The following is a 24,256-nucleotide window of genomic DNA, read 5'->3' on the forward strand; positions in this document are numbered from 1 at the left end:
AAAGAAATCCCTATTGGTCCCATAACATTAATAATATATTTTGAGGTTAGTTTTTTTTTATTTCCTGTAAAAAGTTAGCTGCTTAGCTTTTGTCCTCGACTGTGAAAACGTGATTTGTAAGCGCACTAGGCCATAAAACTGCATTTGGTTAACCGTTAGCTTTAAATGCTTAACAAGTGCGTTCGGATAAGCATTCCAATCGGCTTTTGATGCATTCTCGGATATATAAGTACATATATGTATGTTTGTACGTATGTGTTTTTATGCCTTTGTATAGGTAAGATAGCTTTTGGGTTTAGTTCTGTCGTCTGTCTACGTCACGGAAGTTCCGGCGTTTGCTCTCCTTTGCCGGTTGAGTGGAGACAAAAAAAAAAAAAAGAAACAAAAAAAAAAAAAGATAAAAGCTCTGCGCAAAAGGAGCAGCGCATAAACAAATATAAAATACTGGGAAAACGTTGACAGCGACTGCGACGTCAGCAGAGGCAGAGGCAGAGAGATGCAAAGCACATTATAGAAATTTGTCGAACCGATCCGATTCCGAGACCGAGACCGAGTCCGAGTCCCGAGCCCAATTCCCGATTCCCCGGCACCTTATAAATACGCAGAGCCGCTGGCCGCCGCTTTCATTCTCTCGCAGTGTAAAGTGACATGAAAGTGACGACATTGGCGCACTGTAGCACGTCATGTATCAGCATGTCCAACCAAACAACAACACAAATCATATTCACGCCAATGGTGAGTTATACCGTTAGCGATATCGTTACTCCACTGAACTGAACTGTTCCCTCGCTCTACATTACTGTATAGTATTTAATTTTTTTTTTTTGCAAATTAGTGGTGATTATTCAAAAAAAATTATTCCCTCATATGAATGATGAACTAGACTAAATGGCAACTGGTGATTTATATATATTTTTGTTGCGTTTTGCGGTGTGCTAATTTGCGGAACAAACAATTCAAGTTGCACCATGTGATTTTTAGCCACACGAGGTAGTTTTATTTTATTTTTTTTAATGTGGCTTAGTTCATCTAATTTTTTTTTCTAATTTATTGGAATGTGTTTGAAAAACGCATGCGCGGTTAACAACGGTAAATTACTGCCCGGCTAACGGTTTCCATGTGTATCCCCCCCCCCCAAATGTGTGTGAATGGGTGAGTGTGCCAGTGTGAGTGTGTAAGTGTGTGTATGTGTGTGTGTGAGTCGGGATTGCAATGGAACAGCTGTTCTCATCGACCAGACCCTAAGCCAAGTTCATAAAAGTTGCAATATATGTAAACATAACGGTACTGGGACACACCCACCAAAAACGACCAGCCCAACATGGCCTTTTTCACTGAAAAAAAATTTTAATCCAATTAAGTCGCCATGGAGTGGACTCTTGGAATCCTAGACGAAATCCATTATTTTGACAAAATAATGCCAGAAACAGGCCAGAAAAAGACCTCTCCTCTGATAAGAATTGATTGTGTTATCTACTTACTTTTTTTAGTGGTGAAATTTCTTCTTGAAATTCAATTCAATTGCTGGTTTTTGTTTGTTTTTTTTTTTACGGTGTAATCATAGTACTCATTGATTGGCGGGCCGTACTTCTATCTATGAGAGGGAATATTCGCGTGAAATTGGATCCAAACGGCGAACAAAAATCGTAAATATACTGAATGATTTATGGCTCGAATGTGGGAACTGAACAGACTAATTGTCAAATGACTATACTATATGATAAAAAAATATACACTATATTTCTGTAGAAATATCAATTATATTGATATTGGAAAGTGGAGGTCTCTTATTGTTTAAAACTTTGACTCACTATGGGTTCTATTCTATTCTATTCTCATCATTTTTATTGCATTTTATATTAAAATCTAGGCTATATCAGTTATCAGATATTATATAACCGATTCCCTTTTATTGCCTCCATTTGCTTTCCAATTTCACTTTCATTCGAGGCCCCCCTCCCCACCCACAACGTCCCCTCTTACGTTACGCAATCGCCGAAAGCAGCCGCTTATCAGCCAGTGCTAACTGTACCCCAACCCAAGATACACACACACACATACACAGACACAGAGAGATACAGTTACAGTTACTTTTAGGCTCCATTGGTTTTTTTTTTTTTTTGTGGGGATTTCTTGCCTATTTTTAGGGGCAGGCCACGCATTTCCGCTGAAAGTGCAAACGAGAAATGAAAGGAAAGAAGAAGAAGCTAAGCTAAAAGCCGGCTTTTGCTGAGATTTGTTTTTGGCTGCCGGAAGCCGTCAAAAGCCAAAGCCAAAAGTTGCAGCCAAGCCCGTCAAGGACAAAGTCAAGGCAACGCAAAAGCATGTAGAATGCGTGCCTCTGTGTCTGTGTCTGTGTGGGTGTGAGTGCGAGTGGGCGGTGGGGCTGTTAAGGGTTAAGTGCTAAGGGTTGCTGTCTTGACATGGTTGGAATGTTGTGCACTTGACATAATTTGGCAAAAGAATTCCAAAAACATGTTTAAAAAATGTTTTTTTTTAAAGGAATCTTAACTCAGGGTTTTTATTTTATTAAAATAGAACCTGTTATGCAAGTACATAGATGTTTAAATTATTTTAATTATCATCACATGTATTTTTTTAACCATTAAGCTTTGTCACTTTTAATCACAAAATTACGTTTTTTTTTTTCCTCGTAATTTGTGTGTTTTTTTTTCGTTTCCCCCCTCTTTGAATTTTAGTTTTTAGAGGAAGCTTAGTTAATTATCCAGACTTAAGCCATTTTAGAGAAATAAAAAGCCTCAAGTGATTTAAATTAGATCCCCAGTTTTAAGAAACTTGTCTGATATCTTAAATAAAGAAAAGAAAGAATATTTCTAGAATCTAGACGTATGTATATGATAGCTTCTTGTAGTCTAATCCCCATAAGATCCTTTATTCTTTCTGGTTTTTAATGTTTTTTGGTAAATAGGCGTATAATAGATGTCTCTAAAAAGTTTTAGGCAGATTTCTTAGCAGTTATGAGAGTTACTTGGTATCTAAGGTACTTGGTATCTACAAATTCAAGAAATATCTTAGGGTATTAATATATTAATATATTGTATTACTAAACTTGCCTGATATCTTTCTTAAATAACGAGAAGAAATAATGATTCCAGACGTAAAATGATAGTTTCTTGTGGTCTAATCCCCATAAGATCCTTTATTCTTCCTTTATTTAACTCATATTACTCTTTAATTTCTTAACATATTTCCACCTTTTAGTAGCACTTACTAGTGATTTGACTAAGAAGTATATAACTCATTTTACTCTTTAATTTCTTTATATTTCCTCCCATTTAGTAGCTCTCACTAGTGAACTTTTAATTACCTTGCACTTGGCAGATTTCTAAGAGCCTCCTCATTTCAAAAAAAAAGGATGCTTTGTCTAGAAAAAAATTAGAAATTGTTTTGGCCAAGGCTAAGACATTCGCCATTGTCGCCATTGCCCTTGGCTTTGTCATTCGCCTAGTGGGCGGAGTGGCTAGTGGGTGGTAAGTCCTTGCAGGACTAGTACGTGCCCTCTGGTAGGGAAGGAAGGCTTCATCATTACCCAGCTCCCGAGAAACTTTTACGCGTTTTATGCGGCGCTCAGCAAAGTATGCCTGTCGCCATTTATTCGAGGACGCTGTGGCGTCTGTTAACCGTTATCAGCGGCGGCGAGATGTCCTGGCAAGGACATGTGGCAGGGCGCAGGCGCCAGTCTCAGTCTCTGTCTCGGTCGCTGCCGCTGTCGCCGGCGAAAGCTCTCCCGAATCCCTACATTTTGCTATTTTTAGCCCACAAATACATGGACATCTGGCAACGTCACCAGGATCCAGTAGCCAGGAGCCGGCTTTCATTGCGTAAGTCCTGCGGAGGCGAGAGTCCTGCGGGCGAGCCATAAAAACAGGTGGCCTGGCATCCTCATGGCCTGGCAAGGGGCGTGCCCCACAGATACACACACACACACACACACACACACAGATAAACAAATGTACACAAAAACGCGCCACGTGTGGCAGTCTTTCAGCCCAGATTCTAGCACAGACTTGGCCCGAAACCCAAAGAACCAGAATGAAAAACTTTTCAGTTCAAACAATCGTAAATGTCCTTTTATGGTCGGGGAGGCAGGCTCTTAAATTACATTTTAAACTAGGCGCATCCTGCAGACATTTACGCCAAACGAGCCTGTTGTAAAGTTAATTGGTTTTCATCCTCGTCATGAACATGGCTCCCAGCGAAAATCAGAGATAAAGGCTTTATAGTCTTTAACTAACATTGGAAACATGTGTGTCTTAGAAAGGTATTTTTACAATGTGTTCTTAGGTGTGGATAACGAAGGATAACGCTTGAGAATCGGATAAGAATTGGGGAAGATATAGCCATCGCAGTGGGCCCTATAGGGGAAACCCCCATTTTCAGGGGATCCATATGGAAAAATGGACAAAAAATCTGAAAAATATTTCGTCTCAGGATTTTGATGCAGAATAGTAGAGAATTGATCTAGAAATCGTTTAAGGTACTCCGCTTGAGAATCGGAGGAGAATTGGGGAAGATATAGCCATCGCAGTGGGCCCTATAGGGGAAAACCCCATTTTCAGGGGATCCATCAGGAAAAATGGACAAAAAATCTGAAAAATATTTCGTCTCAGGATTTTGATGCAGAATAGTAGAGAATTGATCTAGAAATCGTTTAAGGTACTCCGCTTGAGAATCGGAGGAGAATTGGGGAAGATATAGCCATCGCAGTGGGCCCTATAGGGGAAAACCCCATTTTCAGGGGATCCATAAGGAAAAATGGACAAAAAATCTGAAAAAATATTTTGTCTCAGGATTTTGATGCAGAATGGTGGAGAATTGATCTAGAAATCGTTGAAGGTACTCCGCTTGAAAATCGGATGAGAATTGAGGAAGATATAGCCATCGCAGTGGGCCCTATAGGAAAAATACCCATTTTCAGGAGATCCTTCGGGAAAAATGGAAAAAAAATCTGAAAAATATTTCGTCTCAGGATTTTGATGCAAATTTGTAGAGAATCAATCCTCGATTCTTTAGAGGCATTCCGCTTGAGAATCGGATTTGTATTGGCCAATTGATAGACTTTTTTTGCGACCACATGTTTCCGAACGCCATTTGTTTCTGAAATATGTCTCTGGCAACTGGCCCTTTGAGTTTCCGACCCCATGTAAGTGACAATTTAATTTAAAAGCGGACTTGGAGCCATTTAGCCACGTCTTATTTACCCTTGTGTGGAATACCAAATGTTGTGAGCCAATCGACCCACTCAAAAAGAAGGGAAAAGGAAAGGGGGAGGACGACGAGCCTCTAAAATTCATTGAACGCCCACGGCTCAAAGTTTTCCCTTTATAACGGAGAAAGTGTGTGCGTGTGTGTGTGTGTGCGTGTGTGTGTGGGTGTATCGCCATTGTCTTACATCTGTGTGCGTGTCCTTGCCGGTATTACAAATAATTGAGTGGCGCCCGGGCAGGACAAAATGGAGGCGAGTTCAATGCCTCGCAGTGGCTCCCTCTACACATGTATCTGTTCCCTGGCAGGAGGGGAATAGGGGGAGCAGCCCAACCCCCCCTGTGTCGACCAAAACTTTTTGGCCACCGCTTGGCAACAGCTTGTACACGGCCAATATCTTTATTTCAACAGAAGCATTAAGCTTGCATGAGGAGGAAAAGTTTTTTGGGGTTATACTCCAAGCAATTGCCAGTGGGATTCTCACGGACATGTGCGGCGTTGCCACCATGCATAAAAGATAACGGGAACGACATCCGAAATAGACGATGGAGCCCAAGGACACAAACGTGTCCGCAAATGCAGCTGTTTGATGCTATTTTTAATATTTTTAACAAATAATATTTGAAATGTTTGTCTTTGTGGTAAGATTTTCTTGGAATATGTATCTATGAATCAAATTTTGGGAGATTTTTGGGTTAGATATAGGTTGTTATAGATCTTGGGATGTTTAATTATAGAAAATAATACATTTTTAAGGCCTAATACATAGGTATTTTTAATAAAATAGACCACTTTATTAAGTTATAAACTTATATAAACTTTTTTTGAAGGTTATGTTCTTGAGTTAGTTCTTTAAATTTATCGATAACTATCGAAATAATCAACAGTAAAGCTACTAAGCATTAAAATTATAGTATTATATAACCTCTGAAATATATAAAGATCTATTTTAACTAAAATAAATAAATTTTAAAAGTCTCTTACCAAATAAGTTCCCAAATAGAGACTAAGATTAAAGAACTAATCTCTTCATGTAACTAATAATCGGATATTGAAAATCCTCTTACCTAGAGATACTATATCTATAAATACGTAACTTCATGTAACTAATAATCGGATATTGAAAATCCTCTTACCTAGAGATACTATATCTATAAATACGTATTTCGTTTTGTAGTTGCCTCTCATCCTCCACTTGTATGTAGATTTCAATTCAGAAGAGTTCTCCTACTGGGCTGGCAAGATGAAAATGATTCTGCCAAATGAATTTATCGCTTTGTAATTATTACCGCCGATCATTAGCGTCATCATGAACGTCGGTGGCGACGCGGCCATAGCGCTTGGAGCGTCACGAGTCAAATAAAAATCAATTGAGTTAAATTGAAAAATGCCAGAAATAAAAGGCGAAACGACAATTTCCACAAACGATCGCAAAAATGCACTTGTCGTCGTACAAGATCGGAGGAAACAGATAGATAGATAATCTTGAAACTTGAAAGGTATAAAAATAATACTACTAAACAAGGCAGGAAATAATACATGAAAGATATTGCTATAAAGGTTTCTTCGAAATCTTGTAAACCTTTTATTAAAAGTATATTTCGAATCTTTCATCCAGTAATTCTTGGTTCGTGTCCTTACTATGAAAACAAAGAATTCAAAAGCTTTCTTTTTTTGAAAGAAAATATATTCCAAATTTTCTTCAAAGCTTCCAAGATCAATAAAATTTTTATAATTTCCAAATTTAAATAAATATCTATTAAAAAATAATATAAAAACCATTTATTACAATTTCCCCTTTTCTCCTAACTCGGAATTTCATATTATATTTGCCTTTTTAGTTAGTCAGGCATTTGTGGGTGACCTTCGGGCTGGGGCGGTGACAATGTCAAGGTCGTTGCTGACATAAATTAGCACCAAATGGTGTCACAGTGTGCGTGTGCCAGCCAACAGAAACCCAAACACGTTAATACACTGAAAAATAGATTTGAAAAGCTTCTCATTTAAGCCTCAAGAATCGCATGTTTCCGGAATAAATATTAAAACTTATCTTATCTTTAAGAACGGAAGAAATGGAAACAAAATATCTGAAATCTTAAAAAAGCTTACTTAAGAATTGGAATTTTATCAATTTGAGTTTTTAAGGCTTTTCAATGTTGCATTAATTAGTTAGGAAATTAATTCCGAGTGAAAAGTAACACTTGCATTTCGTATGAATTTTGCATTTGCACACTGGCCACGCCCCTTTCCTGTCAAGTGCATGAATGGCTCGCCTTGACATTGACTTTCTCGTGTTTTGAGACTTCCCACCCACCGTTCATCCATCCCACCCATCCCCGCCCCAACAGTGCCCCACAGTGGGAGCTTCAATTAACAAAAAATCCAACGACAATCGTTAAACGACAAACGATACATTTCAATTAAGATGAGAGAGCGGGAAATATTTCGACAGCATCCAATAAAGCCCATTTGGGGGGCGGTAGACTCAAGGGGCTGAAATCGGAGGCGGGGCTGGGCGGCAACAGGAGGTGGTCGGCGGTGAGGTGAGCTGGGCATGTCTGACGCAAATGGAGCAAGAAAATATTGAAATAATAGAATTTCATAAATAAACTCAGGGGTTTATGCCGCAAGAGAAATCATAAAAAAGAGATCTCTACATAAAGGAGTTTTATATTTCTCATATTATTCTTTATTATTCATCTTATAAGTTAATAGCTTTTAATTAATATAGAATTCTGGTTCTGATATCAACTGGTTCTCACCTTTTTCTATCACCAAATACCTCAATGTGCTAACTAGATCAATAAAAATAAAATTAAGATAGCAGTTCGTCACATGGGTCACGCATAAACCGCAACCACTCTGGTTATAACAAGTGGACAGCAGAATTTTTGGACAGGGACCTGGGTCTCGGGACTCGGGACTCTACGGGAGACCGGGACTTTGGGCCATTGACATTTTGTTATGGGACTTGCGACGATACAGAACAAATCAATTAAGTGAATGGTAGAAGGGGAATGTTTTATTTTTGGGCAGCATTTAAGGTTCGCGTGTCAGACGAGGCTTCGACAACTTCCAGGGGGAGACACACAAGTGTCAGAGGTAAATCGATTCATCAGTTTGCCCAACCAACCCAATCAAACTTTTCAAAAACTGTCCAAAGACGTCGGCGAAGGCGAATAATTAGCACAAACGAATTTGCGACACATGCTGAGGAAAGTCTTCACGCGCCGTTTAATTAACAGCTCAACCAGAGCAATAAAATAAACAAATAATTTAAATTGAATTTTGAACAGACAGACAGGGTATTGAAATAATTATTCAATGAATTAAAAAGATCAGGGATAGGATTAGTCGAAGAAATATCTAAATGTTTTCAAAGGAACTACCTCTAATATCTCAAAAGAGATACCTTAACTAAGATTCAAGATAAAGTCTTTAATTCCCAAGTTGTTAAATCTTGAAAGTTTAACTAGTTAACAATACAAACAATTAATTTTCCTTTAAAATTTATTTATATTTTTAATTATCGACAGTTGTACTCGGTAGTGAGTGCTGCCTTTCCCAGAGCACTGCCTTTGCTTGGGAATTTTGTGACGCGACACTCGTCATACAACGAACTGAAATTATAGAGATAATATAGATGACATTGAAGCCGTAGATTGTATACTCTTTCCCTGTTTATTTCTATATATTTTAAAGAAGAAATAAAAAGCTTGAGAGTTGAGAGTTATTTAAAATAAGGACTAATTGTCTGTAGAAGCGGAAAAACAGATACTGTCTATGCCTTACGGAAATATTAAGATAACTCTAAAGATATAGATCGAGAGATCTTAAAATAATAGGTTTTTCGAGCTATTTAAAGGTGATTGCTTATAGCTCTAATATAGACATTAAGCTATAGTGATATCCCTGTAATCAAACTAACGAATAAATCCTTTAAAGTCAAAATATATGATAAGAATATCATAAAGCTAAGTCAAGTCACAATTCTAGTAAGAATCGCAGACCCTTAAAAGCTAACGAACACTGCTCTTTCCAGCTTTCTGCACTAAATAACGATATCTTCGGCAAGTGTATAAATATTTACCAACACTGTATGTACATATATATGAAGAAGAAACCAAATTTGTTTGGCACTACGCCAATTGAGATGCATAAAGACCCCATATCCGCTCCTCCCCCCAGTGGTCAAGCCCCCCCAACCCTGGTAGCTGCTTTGCATACTTGAAATTTTTATTTGCAGCAAAAAAAAAAAAAGTTTGTTTTTGGCCCCAGAAGAAAAGGGGTGGTGGGCTGGCAGTGGGGTGGAAAGAAATTTGACTATGAAGCGCGTGATTATTACTCATTTAGCGGCGTTGGCGTTGACGTTGACGTTGGCGCTGGCGTCGACGCTGCAGTCATTGGCAGCGACTTCTTTGCGTCACTGGAGTTTATGGGAAAAGCGGGGGCGGTATTGGCAATACACTGACAAAAAATACAGAAGGCTATAAAATATTTATTATTAAAAAAATATATGACTTTTTTTTAAGAAAAGATGAACATGTGGCATGATTAGTAATATTTATCTATAGATACTATATAGTCATTGGATCGTTGTGATTTAATAGGTTAATGGATTCTATTTTTATTTGTTTTTCTTCACCTGGAAAATACGTTTCGTCGCTCTATGAATTGTGATTGATATTGCAAGCCTATTTATCGCGTTCAATTATCTTTATATGCCTTAAACGATATACGATATTCGATAATACGAATTTTAAATACCCTTCTTTGATAATTAAAATGTTATATTTTCTAATTTCTTTCATATTCATAAAGCTAGACGATTTCTATATCTTTCAGATCGGCCAAACGCTTTATGAAACGGTCGCTCAAATGTATTAGCTTCATATTCATTAAGGATTTCGACTATAGATACCTGGTACTTGTACTAAAGTATGGTAAAGCACTGTTAATTACATATTACAACCTCTGTTACCAACTTCTATGGCATTTACTTTGGCACTGTCTTGAATTAATATTGATATAACCAATTAAAAATATTAATAGAGATTTATTGGAAATTTTTGTACTAAACTAATACCAGTAAGCCTACTAAGCTAGTTGTTTGTTTAACAAACTCTTCACTTATCTTTGCGAATCTATTCGTTGTTTGTTTTTCGCATTAACGTGTCTAAATAATTAACGACTCGAAATCGGGCGACAAGCCCATCCAATGTTCGAATTGCACATTAGCACAAAGAGGCTACGTGCAACGTGGGGCGTAGGTTCTACGATATATAACGCAAGCTACAGGGATCTTTGGGAAATACAAGTCTATTCTCACTAGAAAAATACTAATATTAATAAGTATTTAAAAAGCTAACAAAAAGCTAATTAAACAATAAGCTTAGTTTTCTGTAAGAGTATTACCCCTGTATCGGGTCTTCTGAATGGGGCATCCTATGGCAGACATAAAATATATGTAGCATTTTATGCCTGGGGCGTCAAATCAGTGTAAATAAAACTGCACTAGAACTGCCATCAACTGCCACGCCCTGTACGCCCTCCGCATTAATGAAGGAGCTCTTATGGGTGGTAGGGTGGCTCGTGTTCCGTCTCAATTGACGATACGTCTGGGAGGGATGTCATCTGACAATATTGGCGGCTGGTTTGGTTGTCAAGTGCTCTTCGGTCGGAGGTCTGTGAAAGTGAAAACGAATCAAAACGAAGAGTATCCACAAATTATAAGTGGTTGTCTATATATATATGTAAGCATGTCTGATTCTTCTCGATAGAATTCGAAATTCGAATCATACCTACGTCACGTATACGTTGGGCCACAGTGCGTATAAGTGATATTTGCTGAGAAGGCATGAAAATCGAAAATATATAAGAAATAAGAGCTTTTTTTCTGTAGTTACTCTAAATAGATTATATTTGTTTACAATTTATTCCCCATGATGTATAATTTTTTTGGGGGAGAAAGATCCGAAAGTAATGTATCCGACCCACCCACTGTCCGCCTGCCCTGTCACGCCCCCTTGACGAGCGATCGACAAAAACAAAATGTTCTACCAGGCCGCGTGACTTTTATGACAGAAAGAAAGAAAGAAAGAAAAAAAGACCTACATTGAGAAAAAATAAAAGAAATAACAGCAATAAGAATCAACTAGAAGAGCCGAAGCGAAAAAGAGCTTAACACTAGGAATCGTTTATTTATGTTTATGTATCTGTATATATATATAGGTATATATATGCAAAAAAATCAGACAATGTATTTATATACGTACAACTCTGGTCAAAACAGTAGGGTTCTACATAAATAAAGGGTTATCGAAGCATTTGAAACCATGGAGAGGAATATTACGTATACGCAATGTGGGTTTTTCTTTTTCTATGAATTAATTATATGATTTATTGATCAGTTTTTTAGCTTAAATTCTATAAATGGTACTACAAGGTATTATCATATTTGTAGAAAATTTCTTTCATTGTACCACAGTGCGTATACGTTATCCGAAAGTTAAGTCATAGAACTTTATGGATCTTTAATATTATTTGGGACTAAATGTTTTTCCTTTGCTATTTCTTGTGCGTATTTCAACGTAGCCGTGAATAACCAAAAATTTTATACATGTTTCTGTGATATTTATTTTCGTACATGCATATATCGATTTGTTAAACACTATTTTCATGATACATATACGATTTTTGGGGGCAAGTCCAGCCGAGAAGAATTGAACGGAAATAGTGCAAGAACATAGTAAAATATATGTATGTATGTATATGGGAGTACGTATGTATGTATGTATATAAACGAGTGGGCTGATGAAATACCGACTGCCTCGTGGGCGAGAAAATAAAGATCCCAGAGTGACGTAGCAGATGGAGATGATTTTTTTTTTTTTGCGGCACATGACCAAATCGGGGCCAAAGGGTGGCGTATCACCTCCCATTAATAAGCGACCAATTGAGGCAAATGAAAATGCGCAACAACCAATTAATTGAGATGAGCCCATGAATGGCCCAACAAGCCAAGTAGTCAAGTGATAGCTGGGGAGCACCCTAGCCTAGGGAGGGTCTCTGTCTGTCTGTCTGTCCACTGCAGTTATTCGAGCGAGAAGAGCCCGTGGTATTAGCCGAATAATTCGCTTTTCAAAAATTTAATTTAAAGTTATAAATAGCCGGGGGAGAGAAAACAAAAAGAGGCAGAGTATGTAGCTAGCTGCCTTCACCTTGACAATTCTATAATCAAAATATAAAAACCGTAGAAAAGCGACGCGTCGGCACAAAATTGCATAAATCAGTCAGGAGGAGGACTCTATACATACAGGCGGGTGTCACGTAGACATCAACCGAAAAGCTGAAAACAGCCGACGAGAGAAAGTCCAAGGAGAATACACAGCAAGAAAATGTTTGGGGTTATTAAGGGGTATATAAAGATATTTAATATAATTCATATAAAAACATATTTTTAATTATTTAAGAGTCTAAGTTAAAACTATAAAATCTATCAAATCCTAATATTTTCATAATATCCTTAATTTCTGTATTTTGTTTCTCTCTGTGCATTAAGAAACAACATGGCGAGCGGGAGAGCGAGTACGAGAGCATATCTTCAGCATCCTAAGCTCGTTAAGCTTCGGCTGCGGTTCTCGCTATCCCGAACACTCGCGACTCGCTGCTCGGCTGGCGAGTGTGTGGCCTTCGGGTGGCGTTCGGGTCGGCGGCTGGGGAAAAAGCTTTTCGGCTGGCGGACTATTTGACGCCGCCGACAATTGGGACGCGGACAGTTGCCTGAGAATTGCCGCCCACAGCGCTTGATTTTGTCGCGCCGTTTTCCCCGTTAGATTTCACCGATTCCCAAATACCGATTCCCGTTTGGCCGTTTTTCATAATTCGTTTCTTTTTTTTTCGCTGAGAGCTGAAATTCGCGGCGAAATAATTTTAGCAACTTGTTATCCGTCCATGCCATGCGCGATAAAATATCACAACTATTTTGCTTGCAAAAAAACGCATGCAAAAATAATTCAACAGATAATAGAGGTGCGGGGGTGGTATTGTTTCTCAATTTCTCTCTGGTTGTGTGTGTGTATGAGTATGATTGTGTGTGTGTCTGTCATTCATAAAAAATAATATAAAATATGATTGAGTATTTTTTTTCAAGTGTAAAATATTATCCATGCTAATCCATGTGTTCTCTATTCTCTCTCTTTTTTTCTCTCGGTGTCGCTGTGTGTTCCTTATCCTTTTTTACAAAAAAAAAAACAGGACATAATGTGCCAACAAAAGCAACGAGCAACGGGACAATGTGCGCCAATGGGTCTCTTGGAACAGAAGGGCCCGAAGCGCCAGAGACCGACACATCAGGGACCGGGCGGATGCGGAAGCCGCTGGAGAGGAATGGCTCAGCGCAGAACCACGCTGTTCACCTCGAGAGAAGGTACATATTGCAATATTTACACTCCAATATAAACAATAATCATTCAAATATTTAGATACAATTATTCTCAAAATAAACAGATCATTAGAGATGTTTTTGTCTCCAAAGTTTCTCTATAAACAAGTAATATCTCAAGATCGTATTGTCACATTTTTATCTTTGAAAATATTTAGAAAACTGTTTACAAATATTTCAGTTTAGTTTCAAGGTTTCATAGCAAAATATATTTTCTATTTACTTGGCCGAGACGCGTGCTTTATGGATGACTTGATTTTAGCACTAAACTGTCAATCAATGGATCCCCACCCACTTGAAATTAACAAGTTTAAGGTTCTATTTTAGGCCAATAATTTAGACAACAAGATACTACCAGATACTTAAACTTTCAAGTCAGGCTTTTGTCTATTACTTTCTATAAAGTTCTTCTAACAAATCCTAACTCTTATTTGATTTTCTTATTATCCTTTCAGGCTGGGCCTCTTCAGTGGGGTGGCTTTAATTGTTGGAACTATGATAGGTAAGTCTCTATAATAATTTCATACATATTATTATTATTATTAAACCCAAAAACAATCTCCTATAATCTCATATATGAGGGAACATGGCGCCGACCAAACTCATTGAAATTAGAACAAAAATGCCAACATGGCCACAAAACACGCCATTTTCCTTGGACTGTGTCAAATGATTCTGTTTTTCTTGTTATTTTCTTTAATAAGTTTTCCTCTATTTTTTTTTTTTTTTTGGTTGAGAACCGGTGAAAATTATTGTGGCACATTTTTTCAATCGGTGTTTTTTTCGGAGAAGAAGGCGCGCATGGCCAAAAATACGTACACATAATTTTAGATACGTGTTGTATATCCAACCGAGTACATATTTACGCAGCTTCAGACGTAAATATATATATAGCATACATATAGTATATAGTCTGTTCTTCCTTTTGGCGTTCGTGTGGGTGGGTGGTCGGAGTGTGTAGATACGCAGAATGTGACGCAAAAAAGCGTCAGAAATCCGGTAAAGTGTGGTGGACGTTGTGCGGGGCTTCGGGTTTGGGTGTTTTGGGAGGGATTAAGGGCAGCCATTCCGCCCGGCATTCCACTGAATCTGAAAAAGGAAGCCTACACACGGCCCACACACACTTGCGGTTACCATAAAAGTTTAATCAGTAATTGAAATGTATTTAATTTCCAAAGTATTTTTTTTGTTATGAACCCTTTTTATTCTTTTGGGGTTTTAATGGGGGTATTGAAGAGTATTTATAATATTTTGCTTTTAAATTAAAAATTTTTAAAATATATGATATTCAACTAGGACATTTTCTTATAAATTAAGGCAGGCTAGTTAGCGGACACACGGACAAACGGACAAAATTAAATATTTTCAAGGGATTTCTTGAAAAAAAGATTAAGAAACGAACTAAATTAGCTTGATTTTGGTGGGGGAAGTCTTTTCTATGTAATTTATGCTTTTTAAGGGTAAAATATTACAAAACATTAACGGACAGACGGACAAACGGACAGGAATTTTAGTGAATATATTAAAAAAACCGATAGAGGAATAAATTTTAATATTTTATGGTCAAATATATCTTCTAAAGCAGTTAAGTCCCTAGAAGACTAGTTTTCTGAATATTCTGAATATATACTTTGGGAATTTCAAAAGAAAAACCATATAAACCTACGGACAGATGGACATACGGACAAACGGACAAGTTAATATTTTAAAAATAACTCTTACCTCTCAAACCTTCATCACTTGTTCCTCAAATACGTTTATTTATGACATGAACGCCGGATATTATCGGTATTGCACTTTGACCTTAGGCAATGGCGCCAGTTGTGGCACGCATTCGTGTTACCAAATTGTTGCACGCTCTCACCACCACTCGCCCACTCGCCCACCCAACCACCCATCCGACCATCCTCTCCCACCTTCGAAGGGTGGTTCGTTCTCTGCACGAGATAGAAACCGTTATTTTCCCGTTATTTTGAGCTTTTACCAAATGGTGGAAGCTTTCTCAGTGTGGCAAGTGGCCCACCGCCCACTGATGACGTCTTTGCCACCCACTGATAGCCCACCACCCACTCTCATTAGCATAAACGAATCAAAAACATCGCGTGCTCCAATCAGCTGTTTTCAACCCACCCCCACCCCCACCTAGAATGCAGCCTTAATATATGCTACGAAATACTAATACCAATATATATGTATGTGCATCTTCTCTCCCCAAACAGGGTCTGGAATTTTTGTGTCACCCTCCGGTTTACTGGTTCGCACTGGTTCCGTTGGAGTTAGCTTTATAATCTGGCTTGCCTGTGGTCTGCTCTCCCTGCTGGGTAAGTACCACCATCTAATCAGGGGGTTAATCAGGCGACTTTTGGGCCACGTGCAGCTGACCCACTTACGGGCAGCCGCCAAGTGGCCAAGAGCCGTCATCCATCACAACTTGTTGCACGGCTGGCAGACGGCCAGCGGTATGTTTAGAGGATTCCCCTACCTTATCTGTTGCACTGAACTTGCCCCAAAAAAAAAAAAAGAGGTGGCCCCTCAAGGTTCAAGCTAATAAAGGCTAAGAGCTATTATTTAAAAAGCCAATTAACCCTTAAATATATTTTTGTTTTTGATTTTTTTTAGGCGCTCTGGCATATGCTGAACTTGGCACAATGAACACTTCGTCGGGGGCGGAGTGGGCGTACTTTATGGACGCCTATGGACCGGCGCCGGCGTTCCTGTTCTCATGGGTGTCGACTCTGGTGTTGAAGCCATCTCAAATGGCTATAATATGCTTATCATTTGCCCAATATGCCGTTGAGGCTTTTATAACGGAATGCGATCCGCCGAAGGGCGTTGTCAAGATGGTTGCTTTGGTGGCAATTGGTAAGAATAACGGTTTATATTACTCGTATAGAACTAAGGTCACACTTAATTTTAATTTCAAATATAATTTTAAAGAGATTTTTCTTCGAAAGTTTATTATTTATTATTTGGAACTCAATTTTAAACATATTTTATTTTTATTTTCGAAATTCAACATTAAAATAATTCTTCTCCACTTCTCCGCCACACTAATTTTCGATTTCGAACTCAGTTTCGAATGTAATCTTTATCGAAACTGGTATTTAAAAGTTTAATTTTTAATAAATTTCTTTCTCTCTGTTACAGTGATGATCCTGTTCGTGAACTGCTACAGTGTTAACCTGGGCATGGCCGTTCAGAATATATTCACCGCCGCCAAACTGGTCGCCGTGGTGATCGTCATCTGCGGCGGTGCCTACAAACTGATGCAGGGCAACACCCAGCACCTGGCGAATGCATTTAATGGTCCGATGCCTAACATGGGCGCCATCGCCACAGCCTTTTACACGGGCCTGTGGGCATACGATGGCTGGAACAATCTGAATTACGTCACCGAGGAGATCAAGAACCCCAGCAAGAACCTACCCCGCTCCATCATTATTGGCATCCCCCTGGTTACCCTGTGCTATGCCCTCATCAATATCTCCTATCTGGCGGCCATGTCCCCGCAGGAGATGATCGAGTCGGATGCGGTGGCGGTCTATTTTGGCAATCGCGTCCTTGGAGCACTGGCGTGGCTCATGCCCCTCAGCGTCACCATTAGCACCTTTGGCAGTGCCAATGGTACGCTCTTTGCTGCCGGCCGGTAAGTTTACTTGATTTATATCCAGAGAAGGCCATATCTCTACCTATATCCATTAGATTCTCAAGGGCTGGGCCTTAAAAGATTTTAAGATCGATTCTCCAATGATATGAATTAAAACCTAATCCCAAAATATTTTAGAAATATTTCTAAAATTTATTTAAATGAAGAACACTATGGGGATCAAAATATGACCCAAATCAGAAGATATATCTTCGCTAATATATATCCGATTCTCTAGCGGAATTCTTTTTACCAATTCTCTATTAATCTGCATTAAAAACTGATCTGTAAATATTTGTTTATAATTTTCATCAATTTTTTCTATGCGAGCCCTTTGAAAATATGAGAGTACCCCCATATCCTAAGATCATATCTCAACCAATTTTTAGCCAATCTTCAAGCAGGATACCTTAAAAGATTCGTGAAGATCTTCTCTACTAATCTGCATAAAAATCTTAAGAATAACTTTTAAATAGTTTATTTTTATAATTTTTTCCCAAGAGTCCTTAACAAAAATTGTAAAAACGAAAGCCAGGCCCATAAAAATAGGCAATATATTTTTTTTGTTTAGTTTTGTATCCTTTATTATAGCTTTCCAATATTATATAATATTATAAAATGTTGTTTCCATTTCAGGCTCTGTTTCGCGGCCAGCCGAGAGGGTCACCTGCTGGATATTCTCTCCTACGTTCATATACGCCGTCTAACACCTGCCCCAGGCCTGATATTCCACGTAAGTGTCTAGTTATACCAAATGTGGCAAGTTTAGAGCAAGTTTTGATAGTACTTAAAGATCTTTAATACTTTAAATAAATTTTCATGAAATTTTTAAAAAATATAACATATAGCATGCATTATTAATTAAGAAATTTATCTTTTAAAAAATAGTTTTTGATTGTAGAATCTTAAATTTTTTTGATTAAAATTCCCCAATAACCTGATAGCTATATGTTATCCTGATCCTAACCTAAATCTAAACTCCCTTCTTGTTCTTTTTATTTATCTCTTTCTCTCCCTTTCTCTTTCTATCTCTTTTTCTCTGTGCGTATGTTCCCGTAACCGTATACCGTATACCGTATCCGTATCCGTCTCCGTCACCAGTCGCTGATTGCCTCGGCAATGGTGCTCCACGGCACGATTGATTCGCTGATTGATTTCTTCAGCTTCACCGCCTGGATATTCTACGGCGGAGCCATGCTGGCCCTCATCGTGATGCGCTACACCAAGCCCAACTACCCGCGGCCCTACAAGGTGCCGATCATCATTCCCGTTGTGGTCTTGGCCATTTCTGTGTATCTCGTGGCGGCGCCCATATTTGAGACGCCCCGTATCGAGTATCTGTACGCCATGATCTTTATATTCGCGGGCCTGATCTTCTATGTGCCGTTTGTTAAATGGGGCATGACGCCGAGATTTATGAGTAAGTGAAAGTCAAGGATAAAAAGGACTTTATTTTAAAAATGTTTTATCTTTTTCCTTTCCAGATAAAGTAACACTATTCTTCCAGCTACTGCTGGAGGTGGTGCCCACTTCTTCGATGGCCATGTTCGAGTAGAAAGGACTCCATAACCATGGAATGATGATGATGATGAGGAGAAGCAAATACATTCACTTATTTACTATACAAACAAGGATATATGTTAGGAGTGAAGCCAGGGATGGCGGCAAGGGAAGGAATTTCGATAGGGGGATATATGTATATGTAGAATTGAAAGGAACGATTGAGCAACCTATTATGATATATATATATATATATTGACGTTGTCGTTGACAAAAGTAATGCTAGAGAAACAAAAAACTATTTGAAATAGTCTTTTTTATGCTATGAGCTGGTTACATTCATATACAGATACATAGTACGTATGTATATACATATACCTTTATTGATTGTGTGTAGGCCAAGTTGCATAGTTGATAATACGTACTATAGAACTATAGAAACATATATTTTTATGTTTTAGTACCTAGAGAGATCCCAAAAAAACATACAAAAAAAAAAAATCAAATGACAAAAAACACACTCACATACAGAGAAGACCTACAGAGAAGAATATCCTTGCCAAGCGGTTGGAAGTCTGACGGAGTGCTCGAGGTCGAAGGTTAAAGTACAGTGCCGCCAAAAGCACCACCAATCAGTACAGTACCCACCTAAAATAGGCAGCTTTCCGCATCGATTTGTTACTATTATTATTATTAATAATTTTTGATCCTAATCCCAATCTCGATACTATATACAAAAAAAAAAATACCTGCGTTGAATACGAGTTTAACGATCTAGAGATCGATTTGAATAGCAATATTTATGTGTACATTGTATGTGACAAAGTGATGTTTATGCAACAAACAAAAAAAAATCACAAGAACTACAACAACAAAAAGAAGAAAACTATTTAAAAAAAAAGGACAAAAAACAAACCCCAACCGAATGTTTCTAACTTTGACGCGTCAAGGATGCGCGTTTCGAAAATCGTAGGACTGCAAAATAGGCATTAAAAATTTGTAATTGAATACCAAAATTAAGGTCACTAGAAAAAAAAAATGCAAACCAAAAAAATAGCAAAACTTGGATAAACAAAAACAAAAAACACAACTATATAGAATAATTGCTAAACATTTTTTTTTTTGCATCATATGTTGGGCTTTGAGAAATCGTTTTTTTTTTTTTGAGAAATCAAAGCTAAGACTAGAATTTAGAAAGACGGTTATACTTTTACAAAAAAAAAAACAAACACAAAAAGAAACACTATTATTAATAGTTATATTATTAAAAATATATATTTTTGAAATTTTCTAATGTATTTCCTTCGGTTTTTGATCCTTTGTGAAGGACTCTTTTCGCACGAATTAGAAAAAGACAGCAGATGCCGATACCGTGCCATCTCACTCTGACCCAAGCGCCTGGCGCTTGAAAAATAAAATATTTGAAAATATATTTCAAAATATTTGAGTCGACCTGGCCGGGAATCGAACCGTAAAATAATTTAAAAACTTGGATGATTTTTTTAAATATTTCTCGCCTTGCTTCTAGCATCTGTCTGAACCGATTTACAAAGAAATAATAATAATTATCTATATATCTATAGATTTTTCAAAACGTACATACACACACACACATAAATACATACATATTTAATATATATATATATATATAATTTGTTAAGTTTATAAATATTATAATTTTTATTACCAAAACTATTTACAATGAGCTAAACGGTAACCAGAACAAATCGAAAATCTCTATCTATACATGTACCTACCAACTAATGACAAAATAATTGTATTATGTAAACCAAGAAATTGAGGAAATAAAGTTTTTGAAACACAATTTAGTTTGAAATATTTATAGGAAAAGGAATGCAAAGCATTATGGGAATACAAGTAGGTGTATATCTTAATATATATGCATTTCTTTCTTTGGTTATTTTTAGAAATTTTATAAAAATTTGCATAATTAAAATTTCTTTATTTTTGCATTATTTATTCAAGCTTTTATCAAGGTTGAGATAAACATGAATATGTTTTTTAAAATGCAGAAGCTATCTAGCTTTCAAAATTTTAGAAAAAGCATCACAAATCTTGGCTCATTTTTAAAAAACATTTAAATACAAGCTCTAATTCACAATTTAAATATTTTTTAGCCGCAGCTAGGAGCTGTCACAGAAGGCTTTCAGGTTTCTGCAATGTAAAAATTAATTCTCCAACAAGAATTTCTCCCAAAGTTATGTCTTCTTTTTCACTTCCCGACTAACTTCATCCAGTTTGAATTCTGGGAATAGGATACCGATTTCTCGCAGGGCAGATTCTTCGCTGTCGGATCCGTGACAGGCATTTCGGGTATCGGACAGTCCATAGAGAGCCCGAATGCAGTTGGGATCACTGTATACAGCTCGGAATACCTTGGTGGGTCCAAGAAGGCCTCGCCATTTTTGGATGCAGGCCTCTGACTGCAGGATAAGAGCATAGCAGGGACCACTAATGCCAAATATATAATAAGCATTTAATCAATGTATTCTTTATGTTTAAGAACTTACGTACCTGTTCATGAAAGTGGTTAGTCGATGGTAGAAGAACTTGCCCCGGTGCTCCTCATAGAATCTCGCGGAGATGTCCTTTGTGATGTGCACCTCCTTCTGGTCGAGCACTGTGAAATTCTGGGCTATCAGCGCCCGGATCTGTTGCATGGCATATGTATTTCGCAGAACGTGCGGTTTAATAAGAGCCAAAGTAATTTCCATTATATCACTAAGCTTTTCAAGATTTAATAATTCTTGCCCTTTGGGTGCCAAGTTCTGCCTTGCTTTGTGTCTTAAAAAATGTATTTTTATCTGAAATAAATATATAAATCTTTAAATATACGGAAAATTTAGAAATAATTAAGTATTGTGTTACTACAAACCTAAAATCTAAAGTTTACTTAATCAATGTTGCCGGTTTCTGTGTTTTAGAACATCAGCTGTTTAAATATTGGTGATGGGCAATCGAAAATGTGTCGATAAATAAGTGACATTGTTTTTATTGAAATTAATAGAATACAAAACCCAATTAAATAATAAAAGATAAATTAATTAAAAACGGAAATGCTAAATTCAAATGCTATTCAAATCGTCTCAGGAATTGTTACTTTTTTAAACAACTTATCGTTATCGTATGTGTTGAATTTATCGATAGATATCGCACTATTTACCAACACTGGACAATCAGCTGGCCGCATTACACAAGCAGCCGCTTCCCTCAGATTCCTCTTCTTGTTTAAGTGCAATTATATTAATTAAAAGGTAGTCATGCCTTTCATGAAAGGACGCGAGCCGATTCGGCGCACTCTCAACTACCTAAACGCCGGCAAACTGGTCCTCAAGGACAAGGTCCGCATCTTCAGTGTCAACTACAACACATACGGTGATCATCACGCGGGTGCCAGGTAAGTTTCCTATTCAGATTATCCAATGGTATCCTAATTGCCACTATTTGCAGGGACTTTGTCTTCTGGAACATTCCACAGATCCAGTTCAAGAATCCCGAAGTTCAGGTGCTCACCCTTAAGAACCTGACGCCGTCGCCGTTCGTGCGATGCTACTTTGAAGATGGCCGGGACATGCTGATCGACATTGAGGGACGAAACAAGAACGATATCATCGAGCACCTGGTCCAGGTGGTGGGCAAGACGAGGTGAGATTAGAGCAGATAATATGTTGCTTATATTTATTAATATTTCTTCAAGTTTGGTTTAAAATCAGTTACAACTTATCCTAATTGACAGAGTTCTTTGCGAATTTTTGTGAAAAATTAAGTTTAGCTCGGTTGAGGCAGGAAATATAATGGTAGAAAACGAAAAATAAGTTATATAAATTTAAAAAATCAGTACATTTACTTAAGTGATTTGTTCCCTCGCAAGCAATACACTAAAATGCTGCCTTTTTCTTGCCCATTCACACAGAGAGCAACTGGACGCGGAGGCGCGCCTAAAGGAGAGCAAGGACAATCCGGCAAACTTTGGCTACGGCTGCGGCAGGCACTGCATTTGTGAGATTCCCGGACAGGTGCGGTGTCCGGGCACAGTTCCGCTTCCCGAACAGATGCGTGGGAAATTCAAGTTTGCCCCCAAGTAGATGCTCCCGGTTGATTTTTCCTCTCCTACGTTTTTTTTAAATAAATTAATTATAAAACTAAACTAAACGCCGGCAAGGCTCGTCCGTTGAGGTAGCACCCAAAGTACCATGGCTTTGTACGAACTGGGTCTCGTGGTTTCAGCGTCTCTTGGGGCGCTGCTGTCGGTGGTATGGTGCCGAGGATTTGCCATAGCGCTGGGATGTGTCACGGTCCTTGTTGAACTGATAGCGCTGGATGAAGGGCACGTTCGTCTCGCCTCGGCCATGTGTGTTTAGCTCCAAATTGTCGTCGGTCTGACGCTCCAGCACCTTCAGCTTTGCCTCTATGGCGCGTATGGCCTCCGATTTGCTAATCTTTTCCTCCCTCTTGCCGGTGCCCAGAGCTGGGATCTCAATGCGGGGCTTTGGTTTCTGCAGGTCGTCCTGCAAGTGATAATGATTATAAATAGTGTCCTACAACAATAACTAGTTATAGGGGACTTACATATTTGATATTCTTGGCTAGACGCACGGCGATGGAACGATTTCCAACGCTGCTGCCGTCAAGTTTCATCAGCGCATTGGTGGCTCCTTCGTTCTGTGAAAGTGGGAGATGCATTTACAAGGTTGGGGAAGGTTGCACTGTAGCAACACTCACCTGAGCAAAGGTGACGAAAGCATAGCCACGGGATTGGCCGACCATGGGGCCTCCTTTGTGGAAGAGCATGTCGAACTTCTCGATGGGGCCGCATTTTTGCATCAGTTTGAGTAGTTGAAACCGATTGGGGGCAATGCAAAGGGTCTATTAGCACCGTCGAGGCATATTCATGAAATTATTGTTCAACTTACTCGGTGATGCGAGAATCTAGATTTCCAACCCAAATCCGTCGCTGCTCCTCGGAGTTTCCAGTCGTACTGCTGCTACTTGTGGCACTGGAACTGGTCTGAAATCAAAGTCAATTTACTACAGTTAAGAAGAAAACTACAAAATATATATTATACGCACTGCACTTGCCATTTTCTTTTGGCCAAAACAAACCAAAGAACGAAACTATTTTTTGTGTATGGGTGGTGAGTTGCGGTCAGCTGTCTGCAGTTTATCGTTTATCGAAAATAAACTCACCATCAAGAAAGTGTTGGAAAAGGTAAGAAGCAAGGCACTATAATTTGAATTAATATGATTTTAAAATTAAACAATAAATAAAAAATAAAGCATATGCAGTGGACTTCCCTAGAAGATATTAATTTATTTATCATAACGCCTAAGGGTAAGAGCGTATACATATCAAACTGTATCACAAAACAAACAATTTTTACACGTTTTGTTAACTTAATGTAATAATGAGAAATATTTAT

General features: G+C 38.1%; 4 protein-coding genes across 8 annotated transcripts; 2 read left to right on the forward strand and 2 right to left on the reverse strand.

Moving 5' to 3' along the window:
• The first annotated feature begins 618 nt into the window (after positions 1-618).
• On the forward strand, positions 619-20,640 carry sbm (L-type amino acid transporter sobremesa). 3 transcript variants are annotated; one of them, XM_070282930.1, is made up of 9 exons: positions 619-735; positions 13,483-13,654; positions 14,125-14,171; positions 15,889-15,990; positions 16,289-16,531; positions 16,817-17,315; positions 17,952-18,048; positions 18,417-18,739; positions 18,806-20,640. In XM_070282930.1, the coding sequence occupies exons 1-9, from the start codon at positions 684-686 to the stop codon at positions 18,882-18,884; spliced, it is 1,614 nt and encodes a 537-aa protein (XP_070139031.1). In that variant the 5' UTR covers positions 619-683; the 3' UTR covers positions 18,885-20,640. The 3 variants fall into 3 exon arrangements, with proteins under 3 accessions (XP_070139031.1, XP_070139030.1, XP_017099578.1); XM_070282929.1 differs by lacking the exon at positions 619-735 and adding an exon at positions 13,002-13,257; XM_017244089.3 differs by lacking the exon at positions 619-735 and adding an exon at positions 13,004-13,257 and having other exon boundaries at positions 18,417-18,735; positions 18,800-20,640.
• On the reverse strand, positions 20,641-21,828 carry nmdyn-D6 (nucleoside diphosphate kinase 6). 2 transcript variants are annotated; one of them, XM_017244091.3, is made up of 3 exons: positions 21,712-21,828; positions 21,351-21,640; positions 20,641-21,287 (listed from the first exon to the last, which is right to left on the reverse strand). In XM_017244091.3, the coding sequence occupies exons 2-3, from the start codon at positions 21,548-21,550 to the stop codon at positions 21,035-21,037; spliced, it is 453 nt and encodes a 150-aa protein (XP_017099580.2). In that variant the 5' UTR covers positions 21,551-21,640; positions 21,712-21,828; the 3' UTR covers positions 20,641-21,034. The 2 variants fall into 2 exon arrangements, with proteins under 2 accessions (XP_017099580.2, XP_070139033.1); XM_070282932.1 differs by having other exon boundaries at positions 21,351-21,659; positions 21,712-21,760.
• A 168-nt stretch (positions 21,829-21,996) lies between these two features.
• mRpS25 (mitochondrial ribosomal protein S25) lies at positions 21,997-22,988 on the forward strand. The gene is made up of 3 exons (XM_017244104.3): positions 21,997-22,233; positions 22,287-22,481; positions 22,750-22,988. The coding sequence occupies exons 1-3, from the start codon at positions 22,097-22,099 to the stop codon at positions 22,919-22,921; spliced, it is 504 nt and encodes a 167-aa protein (XP_017099593.1). The 5' UTR covers positions 21,997-22,096; the 3' UTR covers positions 22,922-22,988.
• Positions 22,550-24,025, reverse strand: LOC108127190 (probable RNA-binding protein 18). Of its 2 annotated transcripts, XM_070282931.1 has the most exons (5): positions 23,907-24,025; positions 23,748-23,844; positions 23,559-23,677; positions 23,406-23,498; positions 22,550-23,344 (listed from the first exon to the last, which is right to left on the reverse strand). In XM_070282931.1, the coding sequence occupies exons 1-5, from the start codon at positions 23,916-23,918 to the stop codon at positions 23,060-23,062; spliced, it is 606 nt and encodes a 201-aa protein (XP_070139032.1). In that variant the 5' UTR covers positions 23,919-24,025; the 3' UTR covers positions 22,550-23,059. The 2 variants fall into 2 exon arrangements, with proteins under 2 accessions (XP_070139032.1, XP_017099592.2); XM_017244103.3 differs by lacking the exon at positions 23,907-24,025 and having other exon boundaries at positions 23,559-23,633; positions 23,750-23,844.
• Positions 24,026-24,256: the final 231 nt, after the last annotated feature.

The sequence above is a fragment of the Drosophila bipectinata genome, chromosome XR, assembly GCF_030179905.1.
Source record: "Drosophila bipectinata strain 14024-0381.07 chromosome XR, DbipHiC1v2, whole genome shotgun sequence".
NCBI lineage: Eukaryota > Metazoa > Arthropoda > Insecta > Diptera > Drosophilidae > Drosophila > Drosophila bipectinata.